The sequence below is a fragment of the Microtus oregoni genome, unplaced genomic scaffold (genome assembly GCF_018167655.1).
Source record: "Microtus oregoni isolate MIOR12 unplaced genomic scaffold, Mior012 000000F_ref0000247, whole genome shotgun sequence".
Taxonomy (NCBI): domain Eukaryota; kingdom Metazoa; phylum Chordata; class Mammalia; order Rodentia; family Cricetidae; genus Microtus; species Microtus oregoni.
This window is the reverse complement of record NW_024543059.1, coordinates 1037261-1053716: the sequence shown is the minus strand read 5'-3', so window position 1 is coordinate 1053716 and position 16456 is coordinate 1037261. Positions and strand designations below refer to the sequence as shown.

At 52.1% G+C, this 16456-nt stretch overlaps 1 protein-coding gene across 4 annotated transcripts in view; it reads left to right on the top strand.

Annotated features, from left to right (window-relative positions):
• Positions 1 to 15633, top strand: part of LOC121455237 (beta-arrestin-1) — a 68563-nt gene extending 52930 nt beyond the window's left edge. For 2 of the 4 annotated variants that reach the window (XM_041663036.1, XM_041662901.1), the window contains exons 8-16: positions 1239 to 1374; positions 2776 to 2860; positions 3235 to 3307; positions 4731 to 4868; positions 6047 to 6130; positions 7053 to 7076; positions 9309 to 9379; positions 10364 to 10415; positions 11623 to 15633. In XM_041663036.1, coding sequence (XP_041518970.1) covers positions 1239 to 1374; positions 2776 to 2860; positions 3235 to 3307; positions 4731 to 4868; positions 6047 to 6130; positions 7053 to 7076; positions 9309 to 9379; positions 10364 to 10415; positions 11623 to 11734 — 775 coding nt within the window. In that variant the 3' untranslated portion in view covers positions 11735 to 15633. Of the gene's footprint in view, positions 1 to 1238; positions 1375 to 2775; positions 2861 to 3234; positions 3308 to 4730; positions 4869 to 6046; positions 6131 to 7052; positions 7077 to 9308; positions 9380 to 10363; positions 10416 to 10567; positions 10656 to 11622 lie in introns of those variants that run through there. The other 2 variants (XM_041663099.1, XM_041662981.1) reach the window with 2 other exon arrangements.
• The last annotated feature ends 823 nt before the right edge of the window (positions 15634 to 16456 follow it).

Here is a 16456-nt window from a genome sequence, read left to right as displayed (position 1 = left end):
GGACATTTTTTCGCCTTTTCGGCAGAGAGAGGAAAGCAGCTGGCTCGGATCTCTCAGGGCTGACTTCCCTGGGGTTCAGGACCTTCAGTCTCCTGGCCTTAACCACAATTTTGACACCCCTGCATCCTAAGTCCAGCCCCTAGACCAGCCCCTGAGGGATGTCCACCAGCCTCGTATGGAGGAGTCTGCCATCTGGTGGTGACTAACTGTATTACACTCATTTCAAGCTGCAACTTGGTAGCTCCTGTATGGGATGGGGGTTTATTAGACTCCTCTCTTGCTTCTCTGTCCCAACTTTCCCCTTAAGACCTCAGATGAAGAGGACCTAACAGCATTGTGGAATAGGAGAGGGGTCTTTAGCAGAACAACAAACAGCAGGCAACCTTGAGGGTCGCTACCCTCACCCTCTCCCCATGGGACATCTTAAACTACTCCCTAAGACTCACTGATAAGATAGCTGTCAGTTCTTAAATGCTGAGTTGGTTCTGGCCCTAAGGGGTTACGTGGAGTTGTCTCTGTTGTACAGATGAAGAAACTGAGGCACAGGGAGGTAATTTCCTCAGGCCATGTCGTTCACCAAGACTCTCAGACTCCAGGGAATGGAGGTGGCTTGTTGGAGAAATGGGGGTGCTGGTATTTCTCGTGTGTCACTGAGGGTGTGTGCAACTGACTCCCTGTCCCCTCAACAGTTCAGTTCATTTTTGCTTCTACCCTAAGCCCTGGGACCTCCACTGAACCCTTCTTACCTGTGGGCTTCACCAAATCACCTCTCCACTGTCCCGCACGTCCCTGGCTGAATCTACATCCTGTAATGAAATCCACCACCTCTCATGGGGGCCTGTCCATCCTGGTATTTCCACTTAGCAAGTCTTTAACATAGGCTGCCATGCGGCGGTACAGCCACATGGGTTGAGACTATTGTAGTGGACAAACCAGACAAGAAGTTCCCGTCCTCAGCAGCGTACACTATCAGGAGACAAAGGGGGCAAGAAGCAAAAGAGTCCTTGTCTTACGATTGTGCTGGGTACCAGGACATGGACCCAGATGAAGTGGGGGTGGCCCAGGGACAGAATGGAAGAGGCTGAGCAGAGTCACATGGTGACAAGCCCTCCAGGCTAACCTCTGTGGTTGGCAGGCAATGGGTAGCCACAGGAGCCTGTCGAGAGAGATGTAGGTACAGAGACAAAACCTAGAGACCGGTGACTCTGTCTGTCTTCCTCCCCACTTACCTCCCTTAGGAATTCAGTGCGGCTAGTCATCCGGAAGGTTCAGTACGCCCCAGAGAGGCCTGGCCCTCAGCCCACGGCTGAGACCACCAGGCAGTTCCTTATGTCAGATAAGCCCCTGCACCTTGAGGCATCTCTGGATAAGGAGGTAAGAGGCTCAAACCCGTTGTCTCCAACTCAGATGTCCCTCATATTCCACTACCTTCTGACCTTCCTGAAGAGGATTTGGGGAATCCTGTGGGGGTCCGAAGGACTGACTGAGTTAGGCATGTGCACCTACCAGACAGGAACGATGTACCTTCTGGAAGGGTCCTGGCCATTCCTCCTCACATCCTGATAACTGCCTGCTTCAGGCGGGGTGGAGAAGCCCAGCCCTATCAGCTGGGGTGATGATGGGAGCAGGACCCAAGGATTCCTTGCTATTACCCTCTCATCCATGAGCTAGCTAGAAGGTAGCAAACTCTTAAGAAGTCAGGGGACTCTGAACCAGCTGATGGAGGTGTGGGTGTGACCCTCCTTCTTGGGGGAGCTAAAGGCAAGGGCCTGGACAAGGTGTGGCAGAGGCCCTTATCTGAGAATCCAGAGCAGCTCCTTCAGCGAGTTGGTTAGCCCTTCTTCCCTTCCGCTGAATCTTTCAGAGCTTTCTGTGTCTGCAAACCCAGACCATTAGAACCCACAGGGACTTGAGACATTGCTCTGTCCAACCCCTCATATTGAATAAAGGAGAAATCGAGACTTATTTAGCCTGTCCAAGATTGCATGGTCATCATCACCATCGTTACAATTATTGTTGTCTTAGCAAATGGTTGGAACAGAACTGAAGCCGGGGATGCCAGCTTCCTTTTCTTTGTGGTGTGTGTATATGTGGGTGTGCATGGATGCACGTGTGTGTGTGTGCATTTATGCACATGTGTGTAGCTGGATGACAACCTTGGGGGTATCATTCTCAGGAACACAGTCTATTTCCTTTTGAGACAGAGTCTGTCATTGGCCTGGAGCTCACCAACTGGATTAGACTGGCTGGCCATTGAGCCTCAGGGATCCTCTTGTCTCTGCCTCCCTAGTGCTGGGATTATAAGCAGGGGCCACTACATCCAGCATTTTACATGGGTCTGGAGGTGGAATTCAGGTCCGTGTGTGTGCAATCCAAGTATCTGGAGGTGGAATTCAGGTCCGTGTGTGTGCAATCCAAGTATCTGGAGATGGAATTCAGGTCCGTGTGTGTGCAATCCAAGTATCTGGAGGTAGAATTCAGGTCTCTCTGTGTGCAATCCAAGTATCTGGAGGTGGAATTCAGGTCTGTGTGCAATCCAAGTATCTGGAGGTGGAATTCAGGTCCGTGTGTGTGCAATCCAAGTTCTCTACTGACCAAGCCATCCCCCAGTCCTGAAATGTCATCCTCTCATACAGACATCTTTGAAAGCCTCCACAATGGTCCTGAAAGTCAACATGCTTGGTAGTTTGTGTGACACTTTTATTCCAGTGGGAGCAGAGGTTGGAATAACCAGGTGTTGTCCCTACCCATGCCTGCCTGTCTTTTATCTCATAGATCTATTACCACGGAGAACCCATCAGCGTCAATGTCCACGTCACCAACAACACCAACAAGACTGTGAAGAAGATCAAAATCTCGGGTAGCTGGGGGAGTCTCCCAAGGGTGGGAATAGCTGTAGGTGTGCCATTTGTTAAAAGTCTGTGAAGCACCATCAGTAGCTTTGGGAACGGGTCTGCTCTCAGCCAGCGGTGGTTCAAAGCTGGTATTCCAGGCAATGGGGTTATTGCTTTGGCTACTTCTTTTCATAGGCTTTCTGGGCCCTGGCCAAGCTGTCCTAGGAGGAGAGACTTGGCCATGGGAGGGACTGGGCTTTGGTGGGGGCTTCACTTTGGGTGGAGGCTGGGGTGTTGGCCTTTGGTAAACCCTGGCCGTTGTCTTAATCTAAGCACTCCTACCCTAGGGAGCTGCTCCCTGACTCATGTGCCTGATTCAATCCCACCCTTCTCTCTCCAGTACGTCAGTATGCAGACATCTGTCTCTTCAACACAGCTCAGTACAAATGCCCCGTGGCAATGGAGGAGGCTGAGTAAGTGTGTTTGAGGCCAGCTCCGGAGGGGTGAGACTAGATGGGAGAATGGGACACCAAGGCCCAGACATCTCTTCCCAATCTGCAGAGGATGGGGCCTCCACCTTCTTGACACTCACAGTAGAGGGTGTGGAAGGGTCTTGTTGTTGTGGCACACATGGGGAGTCAGAGGACAACTTGTGAGAGTCATCTCTCTCCTGTCATGTATGTCCTAGGTTAGAGCTCAGGTGACATGTGCTTTTACACACTGAGTGACCTCACTGGCCCCTGTTTTAGTTTTTGAGGCCAGTTCTTACTCTGAGACCAGGCTAGCCTGAAACACACTATGTAGCCCAGGCTTGCCTGGAGTGCATGGCAATCTTTCTACTTCAGCTCTCCCAGTACTGATGGTATAGGCGTGAGCAACCACACCTGCCACTCTGACATTGTTTCTAGTATCCTTTAGATGGATATGTTATCATTAAGACAAATGTTCCTGCATTATCAGATATTCTTATATCCATTATTGATTAGGAACAAAGCCCAAAGCCACAAGGCATAGATTTCTGATGAGTGTTGGGGGTACAGTGAAATGACCCAGAGCCCCAATAGCACTCAGTCCCAAGCGGAATGTCACATTCTGTGGCATGCTTGCTTCTGCAGCCTGGAGAAAGGGTAGACACCTGACTTGCAGTCAGCATGCTTTTTTGTAAGGTTGGGGTTGGGGTTGAGACGTGGCTGGCTCCACCCAGAGAGGCAAATCTGGGGCTTACTCCAGGGCTACCCCAATGTCAGTTTCATGTATCTGTCTCGTGGGAGACGGAGGGGAGGGGAGCCGGAACAGCAGCAGGCAAAAATAAACAACTGAAGTACTTGCTTGCAGATAGGCATTACAGCAAGTAAAATTTTAATGGCAGAACCTTGGTGGGGACTTCCAGACATTCAGTAGCTTTGCTCATGGTTTGTATGCTCTGATACAAAGTAAATGAAATGACTCACTAGCTAAGAGCACTTGCTGTTCTTCCGAAGGACTGGGGGTTCATTTTCCAGCATCCATAGCAGGCAGCTCACATCGGCTTATCACAGTCCAGGAGCTGTGACACCCTCTTCTGGTTTCTGAGGGCATTGCATGAACGTTAGTACTCATACACTTAATGGAAGCACACACACATACATATAAAGAAAAGGTTAATTATTGAGAAAATAATAAAGATAAATGGCCATTTAAATGTGCACCCTGGCCACTCCTAACCTAGGGATAGCCCTGCTCGTGTGTGGTGTGTCTGTGCCTCTTTTGGTCACCAGAGCCAGGCCTGGCCCGAGCGACCCACTGCATCTGGGATACAGAGGTTTGCTGACGGAAGGAGTTTTGGAATAGGACCGGGTCAGACATCTTGCCTGGGTTTTTTGGCTGTGATCTTCATGTCGCCTCTCTACTTCCCAGTGACACCGTGGCTCCCAGTTCGACATTCTGCAAGGTCTACACACTGACTCCCTTTCTGGCCAACAACCGAGAGAAGCGGGGCCTGGCCCTGGATGGGAAACTCAAGCACGAAGACACAAATTTGGCTTCCAGCACTCTGTGAGAACCAACCCCTCTAAGTCCCGTGCTCCCAGTGCCCTCGCTGCAATGGGCCCCACCCTCTTAGCCCACCACTGTGAGGATGAGGTTCAGGCTCTTTCCCCAGTCGGTCCTGACTGGGACCAGTCCCCAGAGTGTGACGAGCCAAGGAGGCTGTCTCCCTGCTCTCACCAGTCAAAGACTACTCAGCCTTAACATTTGGCTCTGGGGGGACAAAACAGAAAAACTTCCTGCAAGGATTGGCAGCTCTTAGCCTAGAGTCCTGAACCCAAATTGGGGGTGTCCCTGATGCTGCTGTCAAGGCTGGTGGGGAGAGAATGGCTTCTAGAAGGGTCCTGGAAGGAGATAAATGGGGGCTTGGAGAGACTGGGGAAGAGGTGGTGAGCTGGGGAGATAGATTTGGGGGCCCTTCCACGTGAGGTACTGTAAGGTCATCTGGTTATTCCTGTTCCACGGGTATCGCTGGGCCTTCAGGGTTGTCCCACTCTAGAAGAGTCCAGACAGTAGGACATGCTTATGCCCTCTGCTGATATCCGGCTCTCTGCCTGTTGCATCTGAGACCACCATTCCCAGCTCAAGACTCTTGGCTCAGGCTAGACCATCATATTGTTAATTGCTCCTCAAGGCTCCCCTTTTCCCACAAGTTCTTTGTCCCTTTTCTACCCTGACTCATATTTGTCCTGCCCTCGACTTCCCTGATGAGGCATCACCTCCTGAACACATCCTTCCCGTGCTATCACAACTCCCAGCTCTCAGTGTGGCCCTTTGTGCTTATGGGCCACCTAGTGTAGATGCACAGGAGAGAAGTTAATGACAGGAGACCAGTTAGAGCCTGCTCTCGCTGCACTGTGTGGCGCTAGCAAGGCAGGGAGGAGGGTGCACTGGGGCCACAGAGCAAGGATATCTCAGCCCAATGTGGACCTGAAAAGTCTAGGGCCATAGCTCGGTGGTAGGGTTCTTGCCCATCATACCCAAAGCTCTGAATTTAATCTCTAGTACTGCAGAGAGTGACCTATGCAGAACCCCCAAGGCTACAAGTTCCGGTCCACTGGGCACAGCTCTCTTGGATCCAGTGGCTCAGGAGAGGGAAGGACAGGGATGCCTTCCATTGCCTGCCACAGTGAACCAGATCCCATCTGCCAAGGAACTACGGACCAGCTTCCCTGTCTTCCCTGCAGGCTGAGGGAAGGTGCCAACCGTGAGATCCTGGGCATCATTGTTTCCTACAAAGTGAAAGTGAAGCTGGTGGTGTCTCGGGGCGGGTGAGTCCAGTTGCCCCTGCACCCCACCCTGTCTTGCCTGACCCTTCTACTGCATCTTCCTGTAGAGGAGGCAGAACTTGAGGACTTCCTTTTCCTTCTCCACTGGCTGAGGCTCCTCCCCATCTCCATCTCTCTCCTTCTCCCCTTCTCTTTAGCCTAGCCTGGGTCTGAGTCTGAGGATTGGGCATGGCCTGTGTGAGCCAAGGTGTCCTCAGACTGGGTACTGTGATTCTCGGGGGCTACCAAGCCCTTCCTCACATCTCAGGTACAGGACCCTCACTCCACTCTTGGAGACAGAGAAACCCAGACCTGAATTGGAGGATTGCTAACTTGACTGACTTTCCCATTTTGTAGGTGGGGAAAATGAGGCCTAAATAATTGTCCCAAAGAACTAAGTAACATTTATTAAGGTGTTGCCTTAATGTATACCCCTGAAGTTGTACCACTTGGGGCAGGGGATGGGGGGGGGGGGGGGAGAAGCAAGAGATCAGGAGTTCAAGGTCAGCCTGGACTGCATCACACCCTTTCTCAATAGAACAGAGAATGTTGTCTGTGTGGCTGGCAGTGTTAATACTGAATGCATATTACAGTACATTCCTAAACATAGTGGCCAGCCGTATGTTCTGTGACCCTGCAGAACCCACAGTCTTCCCACATCCTAGTGACCCCAAAGTCTTCCTTCTGCCATTAGGTAGCCTGGGAGTGGGAGATTAGTCCTTACAGATGTAAGGGGTCTAGGGGCTCTGCAAGCCAGCCCGCCCCTCCGTGCCCTAGATGAGCTGTTAGCACACAGGGGTGGGGAGTGTGTCCCCTGGGTCTTCTGTGGCAGGGTGGCAGAGTGAACCAATGTCCTTTTTCTTTTCTCCCCCCACCCCCTGCACTCTGTCCCGACCGCTTCCTCTGCCTCCTCTGGCCCACTCAGCCTGTTGGGAGATCTTGCATCCAGGTAAAGTCCCTCCTGTGCCTTGCCTTGTCCACCTCCCTGCAGGTCCCAGGGTCACAGACCCAGCTGATCAGAACCACAGGGTGCTGGGAGGGAAGAATCCAAGGGTTATCTCAGCTTGCAGGCTGGGGAGGCGTTGCAACCAGAAGTGACCTGGAGCAGTGAGGAGATGTGGCTCCGAGCAGAACACCTCAGCCAGCTTTTCTTCCCGCTCAAGTGACAGGACCTTTGTAGACAGCAGTGATCCAGGCAGTGGCCCTAGAAGGGCCAACTGAATTACTGACCTGGGTTCTAGGATGCTTCAGAGATACGCAGTCTTACTGGCTTTCAAACATCTACTCTACTAAGAATTCATGGCTAACTGTAGTCAATTGTCCCTGCAGCAGCCAGACAGTAACTTAGGAGTGTGTGTGCCCCAGACATGATAACACAAACTCCTAATGTCACATGATGATGATGTCACTCATCCTACGAAATCTGGGTGATTTAAAAAAGATTTTGTTATTAATTATATATACAGTATTCTTCCTGCATGTATCCTTGCAGGCCAGAAGAGGGCACCAGATCTCATCATAGATGGTTGCTGGGAATTGAACTCAGGACCTCTGGTAGAGCAGGCAGTGCTCTTAACCTCTCAGCCATCTTTCCAGCCCACCGAGTGATTTTTTTAAATGTCATATACATTCATAGTTTATTAGTCAACATTTTTAAAGATGTATTTATTATATATAGTGTTATGTCTACATATACACCCACTCACCAGAAGAGGGCACCAGACCTCATTACAGATGGTTGTGAGTCACCATGTGGTTGCTGGGAATTGAACTTAGGACCGCTGGAAGAGCAGCCAGAAGCCAGTGCTCTTCACCTCTGAGCCATCTCTCCAGCCCCCAAGTGATTTTCTTGTTTAGTGTCATTTGGCAAAACGTGTCTGAGTCCAGACTTGTGGCCAGGCTTGTGCAGGGTACTGGGATATCAGAAGGGTGAGTGCCCTTACTACTCACAGCCTGGCAAAGCCGGTGCCCGGGTCCTGCCGGCCACATCCTGTATGGCTTCACGGAAGACTGATTGACTCTGGCTTCTACCAGCTCCCATCACCACACCCAGTCACGTCCCCCCTCCCAGCTGGCCAGGATCAGTAAGATGTGGCTGTGTTTTCTGAAGCCATTCATAAGTTAAGGAGGACTCTCTAGGATGAGGCCACCCTTAGCAGAGAGGGGTCTCCAGGGCTACTCTTTATTGCTCTCCCAATTCTGTTTATCGTCCAGGGGTTAAGGGGGTGAACAATGGAGCCAGAATCTTTCTTCACTTACTCTTAGTAGCTGTGCAGCCTGAGGCAAAAGTTTTCTTTTTTTTCCCCACCCCAAGACAGGGTTTCTCTGTAGCTTTGGAGCCTTTCCTGGAACTAACTCTTATAGACCAGGCTGGCCTCGAACTCACAGAGATCCACCTGCCTCTGCCTCCCGAGTGCTGGGATTAACGGTGTGCACCACCACCCAGCACGAGGCAAAACTTAATCTACACATACTTTAGCTTCCAGGTCCTTGCCTATGCCGTCATAATACTAGGGTCTTTGTGAGTACAGGAGTTGGACTCTAAGGAGGGGCTTGGAACAGTGCTGGGTACAGTTTGTACCATGCAGGTGCCTGCTCTTATTCTCAACCTGTCTGTGAGGGATGAGGTCAGGGAAGTCCTGGTCATTGACAAGTGGTGGCCATGCTTCCTCTCACACGCACAATCTGAGGGGCCAGAATCTGCGCACAGAGCAGCTGCTCTGAGCCTGAATCCCTGAAGCTTGTAGGTGGCCGGGTCTTGGGGTCACCTGAGCATCTTAATGGGAGCATTGGGAGATAGGATGGGCAGGATTGGGAGAAAACTGGGACGGGTAATGTTAGGAAGTCATGGTGATGAGGTGGGCAGAGCCCCAGGCCACCTTGGTTACCCACTGACCACAGTGTGAGTCCCTAGAGGGTGTGGCTCTCCCAGCCGTGGTAACCAAACAATCCTTAGGAGCAAGGGGAATTTCCGTTTCTTTCCTTTTTGTTTTATTTTTGGTGGTGGTGGAGGAGGAGGAGCTTCTATCTCTTCGTGAAGACAGGAGGAAAGGTGGTGGTCAGGGTAGCAAGAGTGGAGCCGCTTTCCCATGAGCCTCCCCAGGCCTCGGACCAACAGAGCAGCAGGTTTTTAGAAGCCTGAGGCTCCCTCTGAGCTCACTGAGTTGGGATTGTGTTTCAGTGATGTAGCCGTGGAGCTGCCTTTTACCTTAATGCACCCCAAGCCTAAAGAGGAGCCCCCACATCGGGAAGGTGAGTGAGCCCCAGAGATCACTGGGGTGGGACTTATCAGTTTCCCTGTTATCCCAGGACCCCACTTCTTTCTGTGTTAGCCCTCAGCCCAGGATCACCCTTTCCCCATCTCCCAGACTCTTTCAGGGCCCACAAAACATTTGGTTTTAACCCAGCTAGGAGACCGAGAACCCTGACTCTTGTCCTCCAGGGGAGAAGGAGGCTAGGAGTGGAGGACAGGATATATGGGTGGATTTTCATTTTAAAGCATTTTATGTGTAAGGGTGTTTCACCTGCACGTATGCCTGTGTACTACACGTGTATGTGCTCTCAGAAGAGGGCTTCAGATCCCCTGGGACTGGAACTGTAGATGGTTTTGTTAGATACCCCATGAGTGCTGGGAATTGAACCCACGACCAGAAGACCCAGTGTTGTTCTTTGACTGCCAAGGCATTTCCCAGTCCCTCCTATATCGCCTGAAGTTTTAAATTGGTAACATATTGGCCACACGACATTGAAAGGGGTGTTAAAGCTCACAACACAAATGAAGTCTGTGCCTACAGATGGACTGAAATGCCGCGGATGGCATTCTGAATGCAGAGAGGTAACAAGATGGAAAAATAGCCAAACATGATAGCACCTGCCCACAATCCCAGCCAAGGGAGGTGCGTGAAGCAGGAGGACCACAAATTTGAGGTCAGCCAGGGCTGCAACAATGGTCTTCTTAGAGTGAGTGGAACTCAGGCAAGCAAGAAACTACTGTGTTTCATGCTGGAGACCTGTCTCCTGCAGGGTCTTCAGTGGGCATGGAAGCCTCCCTCCCTGCATCTGCTGCTTTGGAGAAGACTCAGGTGTTCTAAGACCTGGGATGCTTCCCACTTACCTTCCCCATCATCTCAGCTAGAAGAGTCCCAGGATGGGGAGGAGGTTCCTTATCCCATCCCTCACCGGTCATCCCGCACCCCACTGACCCCTGGGTGCCTCACACGCCTTGTGTATGTTCAGTTCCAGAGAGCGAGACTCCAGTAGACACCAATCTCATAGAGCTTGACACCAAGTAAGTGGAACCTCCCTGCCTGTGATGTCTCTGGGTGGGGCTGGAGGTGGGAGGGGAGAGGTGGAGGGGTCATTTGCATAAATGCTTATTAACCTCAGAGAAGCAGCCAGTCTAACCTGTCTGCTGAGTGACACCTCTGATCGCCTCTTCAGCACCCTGCTTGCCTGCATGTGACTTTGAAGGACCCTTCGTGCCTGTTCCTCTTCCTCCCGCATTGGTGGGGTCTGTCTTCTTCTCTCGTCAGTCCGTCCATCCGCAGCGCTCACTCAGCTGGCTGGCATGGGGCTGGTTCAGACCCTGGGTTCCCCTCTCTCACCTGACCCATGCTTGCTGGAGGCTGCCTGTAAGGGTGGAGGAGAGAGTGTCTGGGTGTTGTCACCTCTGCCACCTGAGAACCACCTGATTCGGATTCCCCTGCGGTGGAAGGCCATGGGGCACCAGACAATGGCCAGAGGAAGAGGACCTGGTTCAATGGCTTGAATCACCTCTGGGGCCAGGCTTGTTGTCTCCCTCCAGCTCCCCAAGCCTCCTTTCCTTGACCCTTTGGAGAGATCTGGGAAATGGGGGTTTCAAGTTGCCCTATAAGGGAGTCCATTAGTTGGCTGAACTCTGTGTGGCAAGGGGCTCTTGTGTCTGACTGGGCCTAAGTGATATGATGAGAGGAAACGGTTCCTAGTCCTGCAAACCTAACCAGATCTTTCCCCTTTCCTCTGCCCCCTGCTCAAAAATCCCTCCCCTACTTCGGGTCCTTGGGGTTAGCATGTGAGCTAGTACTTCTAGGAGGAAGGGCCTGCTTTTCTTCCTTAGAGCCCAGAACCAACTTCCTGGTTGAAAGAGGCATGCTCCCTAAAGCAGTCTTGTTGGTTTGATTTTAAGGAGGTGAAGTGGGATTTCTTAGACCTGTTCTTTGGGGGTTCCAATGTAGAGCCACACTGCTACCCCTACTCACCTCAGGAAGGGGGTCACTTTTCTAACCCTTCTATGTGGAGAGGCAAGCTTCTTAGAGTTTATGTGTGACAATCCCCACAGTTACCAACTGGTTTATAAATAGGCCAGGCTGGTGTGCCTTTCTGTCCGAGGTCATCCCAGAGACCCCGGAGAGTGTAGTTCTCTCTTGAGCCCCTCTCCCCACATCTGATCAGGCCTCTGGATGGGTCTGATGTCTGCCCCTGCAAACACACGGCATCTTCCTTGTCTCTTCCACCAGTGATGACGACATTGTATTTGAGGACTTTGCCCGCCAGAGGCTGAAAGGCATGAAGGACGACAAGGACGAAGAGGAGGACGGCACTGGCTCTCCACACCTCAACAACAGATAGACTGGGGCCAGCCCTCGTCCTGGCAGCTCCAGGTCAACATCTGCACTCGGATGCTTTCTCCTCCCCGTTCTGGTTCCCCCTTCCCTTTTGTTCTTCCAGTTTCTACCAAGGGTCTTTCTACCCAGTGGTCTTCCGAGTCTCGGTGATGAGCCTCTGGCCTCAGAACTGGCCTCCCGTCACCATGCCAGCAGGACCACAGCACATCCTCCTCAGCCATCTCTCTGCGATCACCTGTCCACCGTCTTTTCATGCTCCTTCCCAGAAAGGCTACACCATCTGGCCTTGGGATTTGGCTTGAGTTGGGGAGCAGAAAAGGGAGGGTGTGTGGCCAGGAGGCCAAAGCGATGGTGGGTATGAAGACGTGGAGACGTTGGGCAAGATGGATCAAAACACACAGGAAGATGTCTGCCGTCCCAGGAGGTGACGGTTTGGCAGCTAAAAGATGAGGGTATTGCAGGCTGGAGAGGACAAGACTGTGAATGGATTCTCAATGCTTTTTTTGTGGTCTAGGCCCACCAGAGACTCCTTCCCCTCCATCCTCATCCTTGGTCCATGTCCCTGTGTTTCTTGAGGGAGGCACACAGACTCCAGACATGAAGAGCAACGGACTGACTTTCTAGCCAGCGGACACCTAGATTGAGGCAGGCTACAGATGCACCCACACATCTGTCACAGTACCGATAGGATCAGTCACCTTACCTTTGTTGCACTGTGTATGGGGGCACGGAGCAGGGACGCGGGTCTCTAACAAACACCAGCCCCTAGCAGTGAGCAAAAGCCACCGAGAAGGTTGTCTGAAGGAGTTAAGAGATGGGGCAGGGCAGGGGATGAGCATACATCCTCCTTTCCCGTGGTGGCTAGTCCTGCAGGAGGCAAGGATGGAGGGCCACAGGCAGCTGAAACCACCTGTATCTTCCAGCTCCCTCCAGGGGTTTTACAGTGACTTGGCCCTATAAACTGGGGGGGCGGTGTGCCTGAGACCACCATTTCTAATGTTAAGGGAGCCTGTCCCAGAAGGTGGCACCCCTAGAGATGCACTCCCCTGTAAGAGAGTGCCTCCTCTCCTGGAGGAATTGACCCCATTAGTACCTACCGGGGTTGTGGGTACCCAGTGTCCATCAGTTGGTGTTAGTGTGCTTGATGGGGGTGTCTCCCAGGGTAACAGGGCAGACAGGTGGTAAACCAGTATTCAAAGGTATACTTGTTTGGTCTTTGATGCTAACTTGTTGTGTGACCTCGGGCCAGTTCCCTCCCCCTCTTTGAGCCTCAGTTTCTTGTTGGAAAGCCCGTAGGCGGACCAGATGATCCCCAGAGTTTCCAGTGCTAGTTTCTGTAAATTTGTGGCTCTCTGAGCTTCTAGTCTACCGGGTGCGACTGAGGCTGCCAACTGCCCCATCTGCCTTTAGAGGAGATTCATGGAACCTCAGGGGACTCAGGGCTGGGCAGAGCCTCTGTGGATTTCTCTGTCCCAGAGCTTGTATTTGCTGAGGCTTGCACGAGAAGTCTGTGGACAACCTTGGGTTTATCAAATATAATGATTAGCAGGCAAGAGGATCTCATCTCAATTTCTGCTCTCTTTTCTCAGTTCTGTACTTGCCTGAGAAGGGAGACCATGACTTTTGTTTTTGAGGCAGAGTATCATGTAGCCCAGGCTAGCCAAGCACCTACTATGTAGCTGAGAATGATCTTGAATTTTTGATCCTCTTTTCTCAAGTGCTAGGATTACAGGCATGCCCCACACTTTTTTTTACAGATCGGATCCCAACCGTTTTCAGTCCACTGTGCCCAGTAACTGTAATAATTTCTCATGGTGAAATGATCCAGGCTCACTGGCCCTGCACCTTTTATGTCTCATAAACGGTCAACTCAAGGCCCCTCTTTGCAGATTAGAAGAGCCAGTTTGGGGCAGTCGTAGTCCCTGACCAGCCCTGGAATCATAACTGCAGACTCTCCTGGCATCCAGGCCCTGCCAGAGCTAGCTGGGTACTTTTGCACCTATAGAGTTGATAAAAATCTTGAAGAATTTAAAGCGAGCATGTACCCTCCACTAGCTTCCACTAAAACCTTTGGAGCTGATACAAGGCCATTTAGCATTTGAGCTAACCCTTCCCTGTCAAACCTCCCTCCCATCCTTAGCTTGTACAGCCCAGGGTCTCTCACGCGGATCTCTTGAACTTCCTGCACACCTCAGCATCCCACTTACCCTTCAGTTTACCCCACAGATCAACTGAAATTCCTCCAGCCGCAGGGAAGTCTCAGAGCTCTCTCTCTCTCTGTTTTGAGCCAGGACTGCCTAAGGTGGATTCCAGCCCAACCATCCTTTGTTGACAGCTCTGTTCCTTTATGCTGGGTGCTGTGGACACTGGGGTGGATTTCCCCCTAGAATCCCTGTCTGTAGAAAGCTGCTGGCCGGGGGAAAGTGAGAGGCAGTACTGACGGCACTGGCTACAGCTAATCCACACAGTGCTCCGATGTGAGTTTGGACACAGTGGACCTTCCAGGTGGAAATTACACCATGGGAGTCTGGAATTAGGTGTCATTTGCCTCTACTTCATTCACAGTAGTGTGCTGTCATCCCGGGTGAGGTACTCGGGCTAGCGTGTCTCTTTGGCCTCTTCAGTAAGAGGCTTAGATCCCTTACTGCAGACACCATGCCTAACCCCCATCTCATGACATGGCCCAGTATTCCTTCTTTGTCCTGGAGTGTTCCTGGTCAGGAAGTACTTGGGAGTGAAACTGGAGGTGAAGGAGCCTCCTGAGGTTCCAGGCATTCTCGGGTGGTGTTGGCTGTGCTGAGGGACTGGGCTTGTGCCACCAAACAGCTCACACTGGGACTTTCCAGTAGACCAGAGGGCATATGTTGATGCCAGTCTGGGCAGGAAGAGCATGCTTTGGGAAAAGCTTGTCAATAGAGGGTGACCGGACTTGCCCAGTATCCCAGCCAAGAGAAGAGTTCAGTTCCAGAAAGATAAGGATGGAGTTGCTTGGCTGGGTCCTGTGGCCATTTCAGCTTTGAAGCCCAGATGGTCCCCGCTGGAGTGTGGGCTCACAACCTGATTCCCACCTGGTGCAGTGAAAGGGAGGTACCATGTCCTGAAAGTCCCCAAGGCCACCACCTCTCAGTCCCTACTAACTGGAACAATAGTCTTTGTCTGCTTTGTTTGTGGGATTCCTATGAGGCAGAGAGGAGAGCCAGGAGCCAGCACTCTGTAGGCTGCAACCTGCCACACAGAGGTGGCCCTGTCACTGCAGGGATGAGGCTCGAGGTCACACAGGAAACTTGCCGTAGAATGAGCCCTCTGTTTGCCAGTCTCTGTCTTTTGTCCTGATTCTCCTGGTTAGATATCAGCCACAATGACAATTAGCTGTGGTGGCCTAGGCGACCACACTGGGGAGAAGCGTAGGTGCTATTGTCCAAGGATGGGCCCCAGCAACCGGGACACAGAAGACATGGGCATTTTCAGTGATAGGGGGACAGGGAAAACATCCTGGACTGTCCTGGGCCGGGATTCACCCACCTCCTAGAGCCCGCAGAAGCCAAGAAACCTGGACTCTGACCATAGATTAGGTTGCTGAACGCAGTTTTGTGCCACCGAGAAATCCAAGGGTGAGAGGAAATAGATGTTGCCTCTTCTAGGATTCTGTCCAGGACCTACAGAACCTGCACAGCTCCTTGGAGACCTTTGGGAATGTCCAGTCCTCTTGCTCTGAGAGCTGAGCCCTGGCTGATCCATTCACAGCGGCTGCCGCACCCCAGAGTCAGCTCTCCCCCACCAATGGCTAATGCCCGTGTGCGTGGCTTCCATCCACCAGAGAGGGGTTAGGCTCCAACCCTGAACTCCCAGGACCCAGGCAGGTGCCTGTTCTGATAGTTACTCTTTTTAAAGTTAAGGACCAAATGAGACTCCTCTGATTTTTATCCACTCAGCCTGTCTTGGGCCTGATCCGGGCAGCTCTCTAACTCCTGTCCTCCCCTCCTGAAGCAGCCTACTGGTGGGGACAGATCCACACCTCTGCCACCCCCATGCACACTGGCTTCACAGGGAGGCCCGTGGGAGGGGAAGCACCCCCTCCCTCAACATTACCAACCTGTCATCCCCCAAAAGGGAAATCACAGTCAAAGCACAGGTCCCTGGGACCCACCGTCTGCCCCAGGTACCATGGAGGTGTTCCATCCACACAGCCTCGCTGGGGTTGCTGCCAGGGGAAGTTGGGGAAGGGGTGAAAGGCCAGGTCTCCAGCCTTTTTCCTCATTCCTGCTTCCTCCAGGATAACTCTGCACTTGACTCTCTCGTCTTTCGAGGTTTCACTTTTAAACTCTGCTTTGAAGAAAAGCTTAGGTTTGACCTTAGACCAGCAAGCACAGGCTCTCCTCTGGCTCTCTGTGTGTTGGGGTGACTCCCACGTGCTGACGCAAAGATACTTTGTGTTGGAACTCAGGTCACCAGGTCCTAGCACTTGAACACACATGGGCTTGTTTTCTAACTGAGCCACCCCAGAGCTCGGGGATGAGTTGGAACCTTATGCTCAGTGAAGGGAGGGCTTGTCCGTGATATTGACATGTGCTGCGTGGTGGAGTCCCCCTGGGGACTCATTCTCAGGCAAGGCCCCGTGGCTCAACAGGAAGAGCAGGGCCATGGGAGGAGAAGCTAGGGCTGGCCTCTACACACAGCCAAGGGGTGGGAATCCAGGCTCACAGAAGAGATATACCAGGAGCCGGGT